Here is a 15,224-nt window from a genome sequence, read left to right as displayed (position 1 = left end):
CTCAGCAGTCAAGAGCACTGGCTGCTCTACCGGAGGACCTGGGTTCAGTTCCCAGCACCCACATGGCAGCTCACAACTGTCTGTAACTCTAGTCCCAGGGAACCTGATGCCCTCACAGACACACATGCAGGCAAAACACCAACACACACACCTAAAAGGATAAGTTATTTTAAATAAATAACTTCAACTTTTTACTGACAGGGAAAGGCTGAAGTAACACAATAAAAGCTGACCAGGGGCGGGCAGGTGGGCGTGTTAAGGTTGAAAGCCCCAAACTAACCTCCCCAACTTTCCAACTGGTCAGGTGCGGCCAGTCAGGCTATAGGACACCAGCCAACAGAAGCCAGATAGTTTCAAACATTCGGAGAATGGACAGTTCAGTTTTAAGAAGCTGAAATGAGTAAAGTCTCAGAGAGTGTCCCAGAATTCAACAGCGCTGGCTTAATGGGCGGTCTGTCTTTCAGGGTCATTTGCTCGGCGGGGGGGGGGGGGGGGGGGGGGGGGATCCTCATCTAAAATGCTTGCTGGGAGAAAGGCTTCAAAGGGCTTTCTGAAAATACTGATTCTCAATTGGGTGCTGGGTGAGAAAAGCCTTTGAGTGTTTTAGCCAGGCCAAATTCTACCCCAACTCTGCTGAATCAAACACCAAAGGGTAGCCAGAAGGAGGGCACTGCGGCCACCACTACACCCCAAACTCCACTCTGAGACGAATGGAGAGTTGAGGCTGTCTATCCACACAGATCTCTCTGACTTCACTTCAAATGACCCACAACTCAAAGCATGACCTTGCCCGACAGTCTACTGACCTCGTCGGACCACTTCAATGACTTGGGTTGCTTTAAAAATATCTATCAAAGCCATCTGTTGGCCAAGGGTCTGAGATCAGACAGTCCTGTGAAGGGTCCCTTCCTCGGGTCCCCGGCATCTGGCACAGACTTGGGACGTCATCAACACAGGCCTGAGTGCGCACTGAAGCTCACACACATGTAGGCAGCGGGCCCTTTGGAGAGGGTCTGGCTCTCTGCTCCCTGCCTTTAATAGCCTTGTCTCAAAAGTCCAAACTAAAATGAAAGCCTCGTGATAATGTCCCGTGTTCTGCCTGCTGGTTTTGCAGGGGGCACACTTCACTCCAGGACCGGTGGGGTTGTTCTCCCACAAGCACGACCAGAAAGAAGATGGTTTTCACACTTAAATCCAGATGCTCATCCTAGCCTTCCGCTATATACTTTGGGTTCCAGTGAGGACACCACCCCAGCTGTCTCTTTGAGGATCTCGCTGAACCCGCCTGGACCACCATGCACCAGGCTACTCTTTACCAGCATCAAGGCCAGCACATCCCGCCCAGGAAACTGATGGCCACTCAGAGATGGGCTCTGCAAAGCTGGGTGAGGATAGATTGACAGCCGCCCCCCCACCTCCGCTGCTCCCCGGGGTGCCATGTGAGAGGGACGCCGGATACTTACACGCTACTGTCTGTCATGGACATGGAATCGTCGGTCAGCGCGTCGCTGGATAACTCGCTGTCGTTGGCGCTGGTGGCTGGTGCAAAGACATAGCCAGAACCTACGTGATAAGGATTAACCGGTTCGCTTCTCTTGAAGGATCTATGGGGAAAGTACAAGAGGATCGTGGTCACTGATCCCCACTGGAAACCCAGGCCATCAGGTGACCCCAGAATGGTGCAGTGCACAATCCCACATCTGGCCCGTGTCAACCTGCTGTCCTGGCCCTGCTGCAAGCCTGGGAAGATGGACACAATAGACCCCCCCCCCCCTTGGAGAGGAGGCGGGCTGGGTTCCCCAACCCTCAAGAGATGAGGGGTCCTCTGGAGTTGTGTTACAGAGGATGCCAGGGAACGCTACCAACTCCTCAGTGCTCACACACAGAGTGGCAGGGGCTGGCTGTGGTAGGCCTCGAGACTAGGACCGTGTTCTACGACTGGGGACTGGGGTGGGGCTGAAAGAAGACAGCAGACAGCTGTCTGTCTTCTCCTGGTCACTGCACCCAAGCCAGTTCTCGGGCTCAGGAATACCTGAGGCGGCCTAACTCCCTGCCAGCCTAGTCCACAGACGCTAAAGCCTGAGGCCTGGGTGAGCCTTCCCCCTTTGACCCAAGCCTACGGTGAGCCAGAGAGATGGCACAGACGCTCAGGTGTCCAGTGGTGGCCATGGTACCGTGCCCTTCCCCCCCACCATGGCCTTCCTTTCCTCAGGGCTGGCTAAGGCGCCAGGACTGAAATGAGCAGCTGTGTCCAAGGCAGGCCCGGCCCCTCCTCTGAGGGTCTCCAGGCCCTTTGTCTTAGTGGCCTGTGGGTCCCCATTTCCCCTCTCTTGATCTCCTCTCAGAACACCAGTGTGCCCATCTCCTCCTGGGCTGCATTCCACTTGTGTCGCCAGCTAGGAGCTTCTGTTAGGGGGAGGAGAGACAGGTCAGCAGGCCGCTGCGGGAAGGACCCCTTCCAGGGCTCGGTCAGCCTGAACTTGCAGGAGGCTTCGTTTACCCAGCCCCTGGCACAGTCCTGCTTAGCTGGCAGCAGACCTGAACCGGAGAGGGAAGAGCTCCAAAAGGAGACACATACTCCAGCCCACAGCAGCTGCTCCATAGAGATAACTGTGGGGCTGGCAGAGGAGAGGGACCTAGGAAAGGTCATGGGCAGCCATCTGTTCTTGCTCACCAAGTTTCTGTCCTTGCACTATGCTGGGCTTCTGTCTCCTGGCACCCGGGTTCTGGCTGGGACATGTCACCATAATATAAGGGGTGGTCATAAGGGGGGGGGGGTGTTTGGGTGCTGCCGAAAGCCTATCAGATCGCGCAGCGTTCTCTCAGGCAGAAGGCACGGGGTGCAGTGTCCATGTTCAGGATGAGACCCTGAGTGGTGTCAGGCATACGGTAACCACTCCGCAGAGCTGGGACTGGTGGGCTTTCACTCTGTCTCTCTCTGCCTGTCACAAGATGCTTTAGAACGTTCTAGAATGTAGGGTTCGAGGCAGGGGTATGACGGAGAGGTTTCTAGGCAAGGCCAGCTGGAAATGGCCCCTGTGACAGAGGGAACCAGGTGCATCGTGTCAGATGAGCAGGAATTTGAGATGGCTCAGGACACTTATAATACAGTGGGCAGGGAAGACTGCAGAGTCCTCTCCAGACTGAGAAGAGGGTGGGCTCTAACCAGCTAGGCTAAAACTAGTTATACTAGTTAAGACTGGTACAAGGGCCATGCATGCCTTTTTGGTAAGGCCAGTGTCTATCCTAACAGGACAGAGAGGGGTCAGGAGTCTGGGGGACAGTATCACGGGCAGTAGTTACTAGCAGCACATGGGGGCCCAAGAGGGCCACAGGGTTGGACTGGAGGGAGGCGGGGTTGGGGGGAGTGTAAACAGAAGCCCAGGAATGAACCACTGTCCATTCTGGTGAGGCTTTCAATGTGGCAGTGAAACTAGAAAACGAAGGGGAAATGAAGCCCTATTCAAAGAGTTTCTGCTCTATCTGGATCCCTGAGTCTCTCGCCTAGTGTCCTCTACCTCTGAAATGCTGATAAGAACCAAGTGACCTGAGGTGGAGGACCTCCTTGCTCCCCTGACACCCAGAACAGGGCTACACCGTAGTCACATGACAGCTGCTGCCCGTTATCCGGAATCTCAACAGCCATCCTACGAGGGGCCCAACAAAGCCAAGCATCAGGACCAACTGACCAGAGACCCACTGAGAGCTGCAGGACGTTATTAGCTGGGGCCATGTTTCTGACCCACTGCAAGAGTCTGGACATGTCACTCAGAAACAGAAATAAATGCCTGCAAGTGCAAGCTAGGGGTGCTTCGTGTGAACTGTCCGTACACTTTTGACGAGTGGCTCTAAACTGTCCCTAGGCCGCTGGCCCTGCCCTATCACCGGGGCAGGGAAGACTTGTCACCTCCCAGTACTTTTTAATGAGAATTTAAGACTGCCTGTTCCTCACCGGCTTGCCCTCCTCACTCTGGGGTTCCCAGTCACCCATGGTAACAGGGATGGAGAGCACAGGGCCAGAGAAGACTGAGGGGGCGACCAGTGGCACCAGGTTCCTGGCCAGGGAGGGACGCACGGGAAGACAGTGAGTCCCTGCTCACCATCGCCTCTAGAGGCTGAATCGGAAACAACAGGCACTGTGTGGGGTGAGAGGGGACAGAGACAGGCCTTTATTTAAAGCAGCCTAGAGTCCCCTGCTGGGATGGGCCTGTCACAGGGATCCCCCCCTTGGGAATGCAGTGGTGCATACAGTCTGCACACTCATGATAGGGTGCAGATGTCAGAGACCTACAGCTGGTGAGACCTACAGCTGGTGTTGACTTAGCTAATGGGGGGCAGGAACAGCTCCCCTACATGCCAGGGGCAGGAGGGGGGGGCAGTTCAAATGTGGCCACTTGCCTTGAAGCTTCTAAAGGCAAGGACATTGGAATGGGGGGAGCCCGAGTAGGACTCCCAGTTCCCAAGTGCCAGCAAAAATGGCGAGATGTTGTGTCCCCCAAACCTCTCTCCCTTTCAGTCCTGTAGTATTTAGCATGTATCACAGCGGAAAGCATGTCTTGAGCCCCAGACTGCGTGCTCTGCGGGGGTACGACCTGCCTTCACACATGTATCCCCAACACCAAAAGCAGGGGGGTGGCCCCGTGGCAGGAGCTCCAATCTTGGCTGAGCCTCCTTCAAAGGCCTACATCCATCAAATGGGTTGCTGAAAAGGTTTTCGGGAGGCATGGCGTGAGATCAAACCAGTGAAATCGGCCTTAAATAGCCTTCAAACACCTTCCCTCCCCTCCGTCTTTGCTATCTTGGTGGTATTAACACATCAGCAGTGTCTCAGATCTAAGACTTATACTCCAGGCTCTGTGAGGAGAAAATGACTCAATAGAAATTCCTTCCTCGCCACCGAAACAAAAAAGATGCCCAAGTCAAACCCTGAGGGCCTGTGTGTGTGTGTGTGTGTGTGTGTGTGTGTGTGCACGAGTGCGCCTTTCGCACATGACTCCCAAAATAAACTTGTCTCCCTCCACTTAAAATAGAGGGCTACTGTGTGATCGGTCATTAAAAACGGAATACACTGCTCTTAACTTGGTTGACTGCAATGAAGCGCTTGGATACTGCTACGACCATGACAAGACAGGCGGAGAAAGAGGCAGGGTGGTGGGGAGATACACAGCAGAAACTCAGTTTGAAGCGCTTCGAACTTTCTCCAAAGTGCCACGCAATTTTAAGGAAATTGGTTTGAGCTGTCTGTCTTCTAGTGATTACTTAAAAAAGGGGTGGGGGACTGGACCGTGCCACCTTAATTGTCCCGGATGCTTTGATGACACCCAATGTCTCTGCGTTCCTACAGAGCTCCGAGGCTTAGGGTGGTACGCACTGTGTGGACTGGCCACTCTGCCACTGAGCTGACAAGCTGACAGGGCTTCATGGTTCCTGAGGGGAGGAAGTGTGCGTGTGCTTGGCCAGTTCGTATCTCTCGAGGAAATGCCGGGGCCGCCTCTGCTCCTCCATAGCTATGGGGGAGTCAACAGAACCCCCCTTTCTGAGGACCCTCTCCCAAGAGAGCAACAAGAGGGTCCACCTTCTGAAGCTGAGCTTAGGGCTCAACTGGCATTTTGGGAGGCAGGATGGAGGGATGGGTGGATGGTGAGGGGTCAGTGTCTTCTGTAACCAAGCCTGGCAAGTGACTCTTGGCCAGCTGCGTTCCTTGGCGTTTCGTCCTCTGACTGCTGACCACTGTTCTCAGCACAGCTTCCCTGTGGCATCATTTTCTGTGATAATTGAAGGCAAGCTTGAGTCCAGTGTCTTTTCATAGAAAACACGGGCCTCATCAGCGAGTTCTTTCAGAGAACAGAAAGCCCTTGCGGCCAGCACAGGACGGTCCTGCTGGGCCCCTGGGATTTTAAGCCAGGCCAGAGCAGAAGGCCCAAGAGGAAGCAGATGAACCCTGCCCAAGGCCAGGGCAGAAAGGGGTGCACACAGGGAGCTCTCTGTATGCTCGACACTGTCCTCCCTCTTAAAATAAGTGTGGGCCTAGCGCCTTAGCTCGAAGCCTGGCTCCACACGTCTCTGACACACCTCAACACTGGGGGTTGGGGGTGGGGGTGTTGTTTGTATGAGGGGTTAGGTCACACGCTCCCACCACCAGGTCACTTGTGCCCTTAATTATTTATAGAGACCATCAAGTGCCCGGGCATCCCACTCGACCACGCACAAACCAGAGCCCATCCCTCCAAGGGTAAATTTTGTTCTTCCGCCCTACTATTTATATTAAACCCGACACCAAATCGGTGAGGGTACAAACAAGTCATTAAAATCTTCGGCTCCTTTGAGTGCCCACATAAACACTGGCTTGGAAGGCTGGCCGGTGCCTTGGGCACCCCAGTGGCCAAGATGACTGTGTGCAGCTGAGGCAGACGGCCCCTCAGCAGGTTCAAGCTGCTTCGTACACTTTACTGGGTAACTTTCTCAGCCTGGCTCCTGGGGGCTTGGGGGGGTTGGATGAGCAGATGGGGAGAAGAGGGGGCCTCAACTCTAAGGGGGGTGGGGGGTGGGCGGGGGCTGGTCCCTGCATTCCAAGAATATGCTGAAAGGCAGACTCTTAAATGCTCAGAAAGTAGGGGGGGGGGGGGTGCCTCTAAAACATTATAATGAAGAATTGGGCTAAACCCTCAGAGTTACTATTTAAAACGGCTGTGTGCTAACCTCGCTGCCCTTTTCGGAGACCCAATTATTATCGTTAATTATACTAATTATAACACTTAGCATCTTTTCAAAATGTTTCCCTTTACAAAAAGCCTTTCATGTTTATTATTTTGATCCTAAGAACAACCTTAGGACATGGACGGGAGAGACAGTGCCCACCTACCTGACGGATGGGAACGTGAGGCTGAGGAACATTCAAAACAAGGGATGCTACTATGACAAGGCCTGGAACTTGACACAGTACCAGACTAGAAGGAGAGCTCGCACGTGTTAAAAAGAAGTAAGGGCCATCTGGGCGTGTCCAGGTAAACGTTTCCTTCCAACCTAACAGTGGGAGAACACACACCTGATCTGTGTAAGCTAACTAACGGGGTCACTCAAGAGCTGTCATCCACTCATCAGTGACATTCACAGTTCCCAGCCCAAAGGACACTGCTCCTTGGGGACCCAGTACTCTGCAAACATCCTAATGAAGCCTCTGGGAAGAGGCAACTCAACGTTTCGCCTAGGCTGCCCACCCACAAGGAGGAGTCCAAGCACAGTGTGGCTTGGAGAGTGCCTTCTTACTGCTGGCCTCGGAAACTGCCCTGTGCTATTTACAAAGGTGACACTCTGAGCCTGACACTGAAGCCACAGAAGACCCACTGTGGAGAAGCAGCCTTACCAAGGGCCTTAAGGACTCTTCGTCACTGGCTGCCAGGCTGGAGGGTGAGGAGACCAATAGCAAACTTTATGTCCTTGCCACGGAGCAGGACAACAGAGGCAGGTACCTGTTTGTACCCAGCCCCAACAGCCTGGTTCTGCAAGCTCAGTGCCACTAACCACGCCCTCCTGCGACCCTATGCTTGCCTTCAAAAACCCAAGCCAGTTCCGTTTAGGTGTAGACCAGATGTCTGAAAATTGGTTAAGTTTGCTTCCAAAGTTGCAAGAGCGCCCTCTGGTGACCAGAGAGCAAGTCCTTCCCTTACTTGCCACAGCAGCCAAAACTGAAGACCATGCATGCCCACAGAGCAGCAAAGGGGGCTTGCCCCCTCCGGATGCTTCGGGGCATGGGAGACCACGCCCCATGAAGCCGGTGAGATCTCCAGAACCTGTGTGCAGAACACATATCCTGGGTCCCCGAGACAGAGAAATGCACAGGGACAAGAAGAATAGAGCCATGCAGATAGCAATCTGGTGTCACCCCCACCTCCCGCCCCACATGTCACAAGCAACAGACTAAAATTAATAATAGGTGCACTCCTCTTTGGGGGAATCTCTGGAGAGGAAGGAGAACGGAGAAACGCATTCTAACAGGTCTGAAGTTGCTTGCAAAGGCCAAGAACCTTGAGACTTGGCTAAATCTATAATGGGCAGTTTGTCTTAGAAGCTTTAAAGAGAGAAAGTGGGGGGGGGGGCAGTCCTCTCCCCGCACCCACACTTCTCTATCAGCACTGAGCAACTGAGGTCTGACCCTGGAGCTCAACAGCATTTGAAAGCTGGATTAATAGCCAGCAGACGCCAAAGTGAAGTCTCCTTCGTGGGAGGAAGTCGAGGGGCCTTCCCCCCCAAGTTAGTCAGAAGTCTTCCTCCCTGGGAAATACCTAATTCTACAAAGGGGACCACAAACTCGCTTGCTAATCTGCCCGCTGGCTCTGAACATGAAGTGAGATGGATACCACTCATCCCTCCAAGGTGCACGGCTGTCCTTGTGTCCCCCCACCCCCGCGCACCCCTCCTCTGCCACAGCCCAGCGGCCCCTCCCCCCAAGCCAGAGTAATTCTACTTTGATGAGTATCGGTGAAAATGACCCTTTCCCAAACTGGCACTTAGTGGGTCTAGTGACTCAGAGGCATCAAAAGCTGCAGCATTCACATTCCCTCTTTTCCCTCTCTCTCCCTCCCAACAGCTTGGGATAATAAGTCACCACATTAATGCTGCTTGCCACTGTTTGAAGTTAGCAGTGGAAGGCTGCAGGTACTCAGCTGTGAGTACATTGCAACGCCCCCTACACACACACACACACACACACACACACACACACCCCACCACCACCAACAACAACAACAAAACATAAGATCAAAGGGTCCCCAGCCAGAAGTCCTGGCTCTCAATCAACCTTTATCTGCTTCCCCAGCCTAGCCATCCACCTACCCGCCCCGACAGAAGACATCCTCCAAGCCCTGTCCCCACTGGGGGGGGGGGATACCCCACCCCCAACCCAGCCCAGTCAGAGCCTCACCTGAATCCGTTTTCAGCCGTTTCTGTGGATCTCACGCTCGCTGTGGCCCGGAGAGTTTTGCTGGATAGGCCAACCACGGTGGGTGAAAGTTTGCACTTCAGGTCGGCACATGTCCACTCCTCTTCCTCATTCAGGGTGGGGAGGTAGCCACATAAGACCTTTAGGCTCCCCAGTCCCCCATTGCTCATGTAAGCTGTGTTTTCTCCCCCACTCCTCACATATTCGAGGTATATGTCAGAAGTCAAGAACACCTGATAGGCATTTTCCTCCATCACCGCCTGAATCTCCGTCTGCGCCTGGTCAAACATGACCGAGCCGATCTGCTGCTTCTTGATGCCATCTCTTATGTAGGTCTTGGTGGCGGGTTTCAGCTGTTTGGAGACAACACTGTTGTTCTCAATGTACCTCTTGTAGATTGCTTTGGCCACTCGCAAAGTTTTGGTATCCTTCAAGTTCATCTGCCTGAACCCATTGCAGGCAAACCAGAAGTCCAGGGTATCCACACATTTCTCCCTCTCCAGGAAAGTCCGGAAGAGGTATGCACCATCTTGGTCCCCCAACAAGGAGTGCAAAGACTTGGTCCACCTGGTCAGAGGGGAATCTGGGGAGGCCCGCCCCTCGGGCTCCCCCAGCCCATCTTCATTCCGCCTAGCGTTAGAGGAGACAGGCATAGGTTTGGTGGACTGGACCTTGCCCACGCTAGGCTGACACGGTGGGGTCTCCCCTTCTTCTCCGGGAACCGGGGGCCGCGGAGCATCCTCGCGGAAGCTGCTGCTTGGATCTGGAAGGAGAGTCACTAACACAGCGCTACTCATGGTGAGGGAGAGCGTCTCACTGAGTTTGGGTTTTGTTTTGCTTTTTTTTTTCCTCCTCCTTTTTCTTCTTCCAGTTCCTCTCAGCAATCGGCTTGGTCTCTCTTAAGTCAGCAGGGGCTCATGTGAGCCTCCTCTCTGGAAAGAAAAGGAGGGGGGAGGTGGGAGAGAGAAAAGGGTATTGATCTAATCAAAACCAGATCTACCCAACATCAAAGCAAGAAAGTAAACAGGCTTTTCAACTCCTCAAATTCAAATCAAGCAACCCAGCTATCCGCGAGGTGCTCATCTCAAGTATCCGACACAGCTTTTTCAAAGGCGAAATCTGAGCTCCCCACACACTTTTTCCGCGGGGGGGGGGGGTGCTGGGGGGCGGGAGGGGGGAAGGTGAGGCTGAAACAGTGACACAGGAGGTGTAAGACACAATCTTCCCCACATTCACGAGGCCCAGGGACACTTGGGGCAACCTAGCCGGACCCCCTCCCACGACAACCAGAGCACGCAAGCCAGCCGCCCGGCTGCGTGCAGGTGAAACCAATTTCGGTAAACTTCCCCACACTGCTCTGCACAGATAACTCGAGTTCTCAAAGTGCCCTTCCCCGGCATCTGGTTCCCATTCCCCCCACCCACCCCTCCCTCTGCGCTCCCTCGTCCCACTTCTTACAGAAGATCCCCGCCTGAAAAAAAGCCCGCCCAGCATCCGCGGGAAGGGGGTCAGCAACTCGCGGATTCCGCATGCACCCCCCCCATTACCCCGGATCCCAGACGATGTTGCCTATACTCAAGACTCTCCAAAAACGTGGCTCAGTCTACACTTCGTGTCTTCTTCGCTTCCCCAAAGCAGAAAACAGTTCACTAAGTAAGAGGCTTTGATCTTCAAACTTTTAAAGAGAGAAGAGAAACCTCGAGACCCGCCGCCCCCGGCTCCCCAATCCACCTCCTAGAGCCACGAACCCAACAAAACCGGATCAGAAGGCTTCTCACGCTACTACCGCCTGTGCCAAGAATCCCAAACTACATTGATCCCAAGCCAGTCTTTCTCCAAAAGAAAAGAAGTCTTATCTAACCAATAAACAAGCTGCTCTCCCTAGCCAGGGAAGGATCAAACTAAGAAGGGGCGGACCGGGGGACAGGGAGAAACTCTCCGGGCCAGCTGCCCGAGACCCCGGGTCTGGGTGGATGCACCCCTCCCCAGTCCCGGAGCTCAGGCCGCCAGGCTGGGCACAAACCCGAAGTGGTGGGGCAGGGTAGTGCCAAGCACCCGGGCGCAGAGAAGGTGGCGAGACGCCGTTACCTGGAAGATGAAGGCCGCCAGGCTCTCATCTCCTCTGAGCCCCTTCTGTCCCGTCCCTCCCCGGCCCAACTACAAACAAACGCCTCCAGAGTCCCGGTACGCCGTCCACCAGGAGCGAGGCCAGAGACCCCGGAACCCGGATCGGGGTAACTCCCTGGTGTCAAGCCTCGCAGAGGTTCCCGCAGAAAAAGGCACGGAAAGCAACCGCCTAGTCTAGAAATGGCGACGCGCGGAGTCTCAGCCTCTCCGCAAAAGGGGCGGCGAGGGGACGCGAGCGCCCTGGGCTCCGGCCGGTTCTACCCTCAGACTGAGCCTCTGCCAGAGCTCCAGGCACCTAGGCACGGACCCGCGGATGGGAGGGGGAGACTAGTGGGGAGAGGAGTAGGAGGGGGCGGGGGAGGGGCGGGGAGGGCAAGCGGGGGGCGCCGCCACCCTTTTATCCCACCTTCCAAAAGCACTCGCGTGCACACGCACACCCCAACTCATCCACACCCACGGCGACTCGACCCCCGAGGGCGAGCTGCCGGTCTCCGCCTCCGCCCCCGACGCCACTTGAAGAAGTCTCCCTGACCGGCCCCCCGCCACCCCGGACCCCGAGCAGGGGAGGGGACTCCAGCTCACCGCGCGCAGGGCTGCCCGGCCAAACCCCCCGGAGCGCTGGGCGCCGAGCCCGCCGCTTCCCCTCCGCGCGGGCCCGGAGCGCGCCCCGAAATAGCCGGCCTGCCAACTTCAAAGCGCCGCCCCGCACATCAAAGCGCGCCGGCCGCCCGACCGCCGGGGCCTCGGCACTCACCATTGATCCGCTGGCGCACTCCTTGCGGAGACCTCGCAGGCGCCGCGGGCAGGGCCCCTGCCCGGGTCCCCCGCTGGACTCGCAGAGGCTACCCCGGGCCCCCCCCGGGCCCTCCCGGGCGTGGGGAACATGAGGAGTCTCGCAGAGGCGGAGGAGGGGGTGCGCGGAAAACAACGATCCCGAGGCGAGAGCGAGCTCTGCGCTGGGGAGGGAGGGGGGGAGATCGTGCGCCCCGCTGCCCCTTTTATGCAAAAGATCCGAGTGGGCCTCCGCCCCCGCCGCGGCCGCCCCCGGCCCCCGCCCGGCCGGCTTTCAACCCAGGTCCAGTTTCCAGCAGTCACTAGGCGCACCAAATGTCCTCCGGGCGCTTCCAACAAAAACTGCGCTGTGGATTTAACTGTGCACTTCAAAGGCGCGAGCCGAGCGCACGGTCCTGGAAGGGAGGTATGCGAGCCGCACCCGGGCCAGCCCAGCGCGCTCCAGCGCCCCTTTTGGGGGCTGTGCAATCCGCACCCCTCTACTACCCGGGCCTGCTCCCGGCCGCCCCCTCCCGCGGCCCCGCGCCCCGCTGCCAACCGCCCCCGGCCGCACCGAGGTTTCTTGGAAGCGACTGCGGCGGGACTAAGCCTCCGACCCCACCTTTTACAGCAGAGCTCTCCTTTGGGGAGGCGGACGCCTCGGCCTCCGGGTGGCCCCGAAATCCATCGCGATCGGCGGCTTATTTTTATTTCCCGGTTCTCGGGCCGTTACTGAGTTGCCAGGACCTTATCAAAGCGCAGCCGGCTCCAGCCGACTCCCCCGGGCCGGGCTCTGGGAGCCAGTGATCCCGCCGCGCCAATCACAGCGGCGCTCGGCCGGCCCGCGCCGCCCGCCTTAAAGGGACAGCGCGCGCCCGCTCTGCCCCGCCCCGGCCCGGCCCCCGTCGCACACTCAGCTCCCGGGTTAACCCTTCCTTAGCCCTCGTCTGCCCCCCGCCGGCTAAGGGCGGCCCCGGGGTGTTCTCGGCCGGAGTTCTGATTTCATCTTTCAAGTTCTCCAGCCTCTTTGCTCATGCCTCCTCCCCCTGCCTACCTAGCGCTCTCCAGCTCTAGAATGCCAGTTTCTTGTGGCTGTCTGGCCACTGCAAGAACTGCAATAAAGCACCGCCTAACCCCCTCCATCAAACACGTTCCTACCTTTTTTCAAATTTCCCTGGGAATTTTGACTCGGAGGGCCTTCTGGTAGAAGCTATAGCCCTGGGATCTGCTGGCCAATTCTTAGGACATACTCTGAGACTCAAAAGGCATGACTTTGCGCGTGTGTGTGTGTGTGTGTGTGTGTGTGTGTGTGTGTGTGTGCGCGCGCGCGCGCGCGCTCCTCTGGGCGCGCACTTGTGCTCCAGTATATGTTTGCATTAATATAGAAATAGTTTGTGGACGATCTGCAGTTGTGTTTGGGTGAAAATGGGGGTGTGAATTTGTCTCCACAGACCCCTCAGTTCCCCAATTTTGCAGAAACTCAGAACCTTCCTTGCACACACATGGACCTCTTTCCCCAATAAATTCATGCCCATCCCACTCTTCCAAAAGGCTGCCACCATCCCATATGTTACTTATTAAACAGCCGTGGAATGTCTCCCACACACACGCAGTGTTAAAGTATAAAAATTCACCCCACTGTCACCTTTGAATTCCTTCCCACCTTCTCCCCAAAATGTTTATAAGGCCTTAAAAAAATACACCATAAGCCCAGAACACTTATTCATCCATCTATTGTCATAGAGAATTTCTCCATGGATGGGCTGATAAACTTGTCGTTTTTGGGGGGTGGGGAGGATGGAGGTGAGTATGCAGCCTGATAGGTCTGCTCCCACCCCTGCACCACATAAACCAGAGTTGGTGACACATGGCTGCCACCCCAGAGGTAGAGCCAATAGAATGAGAATTCCAAGACCAACGTAGTAAAATTGAAGCCAGCCTGGGCTACCTAAGGCAAGCACACATGTTCTCTCTCTCTCTCTCTCTCTCTCTCTCTCTCTCTCTCTCTCTCTCTCTCTCAGACAAAGCAATAACAGAACAGCAACAATAAAATATCAACAGCAAAGCCCACAGAGAAGTAAAACCAAAGAAAGGAAAGAAGTGAGAAGCAGGGCCCTGGCCTTACAGTGCCATGTAGCGTTTTGGTTCTCAACCTACTTGTCTTCCTTGTTTAACTTAAAACTGAATGGAGGACAATCATTCTGCTTTGGGGACTTTGAAACAGGTGAGAAACATGACTGTTCAAAGGGAGAAAGTCGTCACCATGTTCTACTGGAGAAAAATCTCGGGCTATAGTCAAAGGCCAGAGAAGTCTCACAGCTCAGGCCTCAAACTCCATAGCCTAGAAAAGAAGGCCCAGCGGTCACGTCACCCTTCTCTGTGTCCATGGTCAGTGCACCTGGCTTGCCTGGCAACCAGGAGCCAACCTAGATCAAGCCAGCAGTCCTGGCTGTGAAATGGGGTCCTTCCTGGGAAGACCAGAGGGAATGTGTTCCCATGATGCATCTGTATCTGGAGACAGCTACCAGGTGTGAGGACACTGGGTGGCTCTAAGTTCTGTCTTCCAGCTCTGAGATGGTATATGGCATCCTGGACCAAAGGCAGACCTCCTCAGTGGACCTCAACAAAACCTGTTACCTGGAGGTTCTCAGGCCACAGAGGGATTGCTACTGAAACAAGTGTAAGAGAGGCATGAACTTTCATAGACACAGTTACAATGTAAAAACCCAGGTGTACACATGTGAGCCACTCCACCCTCCTGATTCTTGACTCACCGCCCCCCTCCTCTGGGGGTAGGGGAGAGGGGACATTAGAATCATCAAACCAGCCCAAATCAAAATAAACAAGGTTCAGAAAAAGAGGAGGCTTTCAGAAAGGAAGTGGAACCTGGGTCTTCATGGGTGGTTTTCCTCCAAGTTGTCCCCACTGACCCCTCACTGCCCCTCAGCCACCCACAGTCATCACAGGCTGCCTTTAAACCAGAGAGCTCTGCTGCTCCGTCATTATCCCAGGGCTGGGCAGCGGAAGTGCAGCCTGGGGAGTCCCTTGTGGTTGGGATCTTCTCCATAACAACCCCTCTGGGAGCTGGGCTTCCAGAGCAGGTGTTAGGGTCACCTCAGGCCAACAACTTCCTCTACGGCCTCTAACATCTCACCCAACTTCACGTACACAGGAACACTTTGTATCCAGCCAGAGAGGCTGGGAGAGCCCTGAGAGGCTGGAAGCCCTCTCTGATGCCGGGTCTTTGACTCACTTGTTGCTAACATTATTAGAGGAGCATCCAAAGGCCTTCGCTTATCCCCAGCCCTTTCCTCAAGATAGCAGCTTGCCATTTTCCTCTTCGCCCTGGCAGGAGCGTTATCATGTGACTTGTTGTCATCCTGCGTGG

General features: G+C 55.4%; 1 protein-coding gene across 7 annotated transcripts in view; it reads right to left on the bottom strand.

Annotated features, from left to right (window-relative positions):
* The window catches only part of Axin2 (axin 2), a 33,201-nt gene extending 17,977 nt beyond the window's left edge, over positions 1–15,224 (bottom strand). Inside the window, exons 1-3 of one of the 7 annotated variants that reach the window (XM_039085705.2) lie at positions 15,090–15,224; positions 8,921–9,870; positions 1,464–1,604 (exon numbers count right to left, since the gene is read on the bottom strand). In XM_039085705.2, coding sequence (XP_038941633.1) covers positions 1,464–1,604; positions 8,921–9,735 — 956 coding nt within the window. In that variant the 5' untranslated portion in view covers positions 9,736–9,870; positions 15,090–15,224. 7 annotated transcript variants of the gene reach the window in all.

This window comes from Rattus norvegicus, chromosome 10 (genome assembly GCF_036323735.1).
Source record: "Rattus norvegicus strain BN/NHsdMcwi chromosome 10, GRCr8, whole genome shotgun sequence".
NCBI classification, from domain to species: Eukaryota; Metazoa; Chordata; class Mammalia; order Rodentia; family Muridae; genus Rattus; species Rattus norvegicus.
This window is presented reverse-complemented; position numbering and strand designations above follow the sequence as displayed.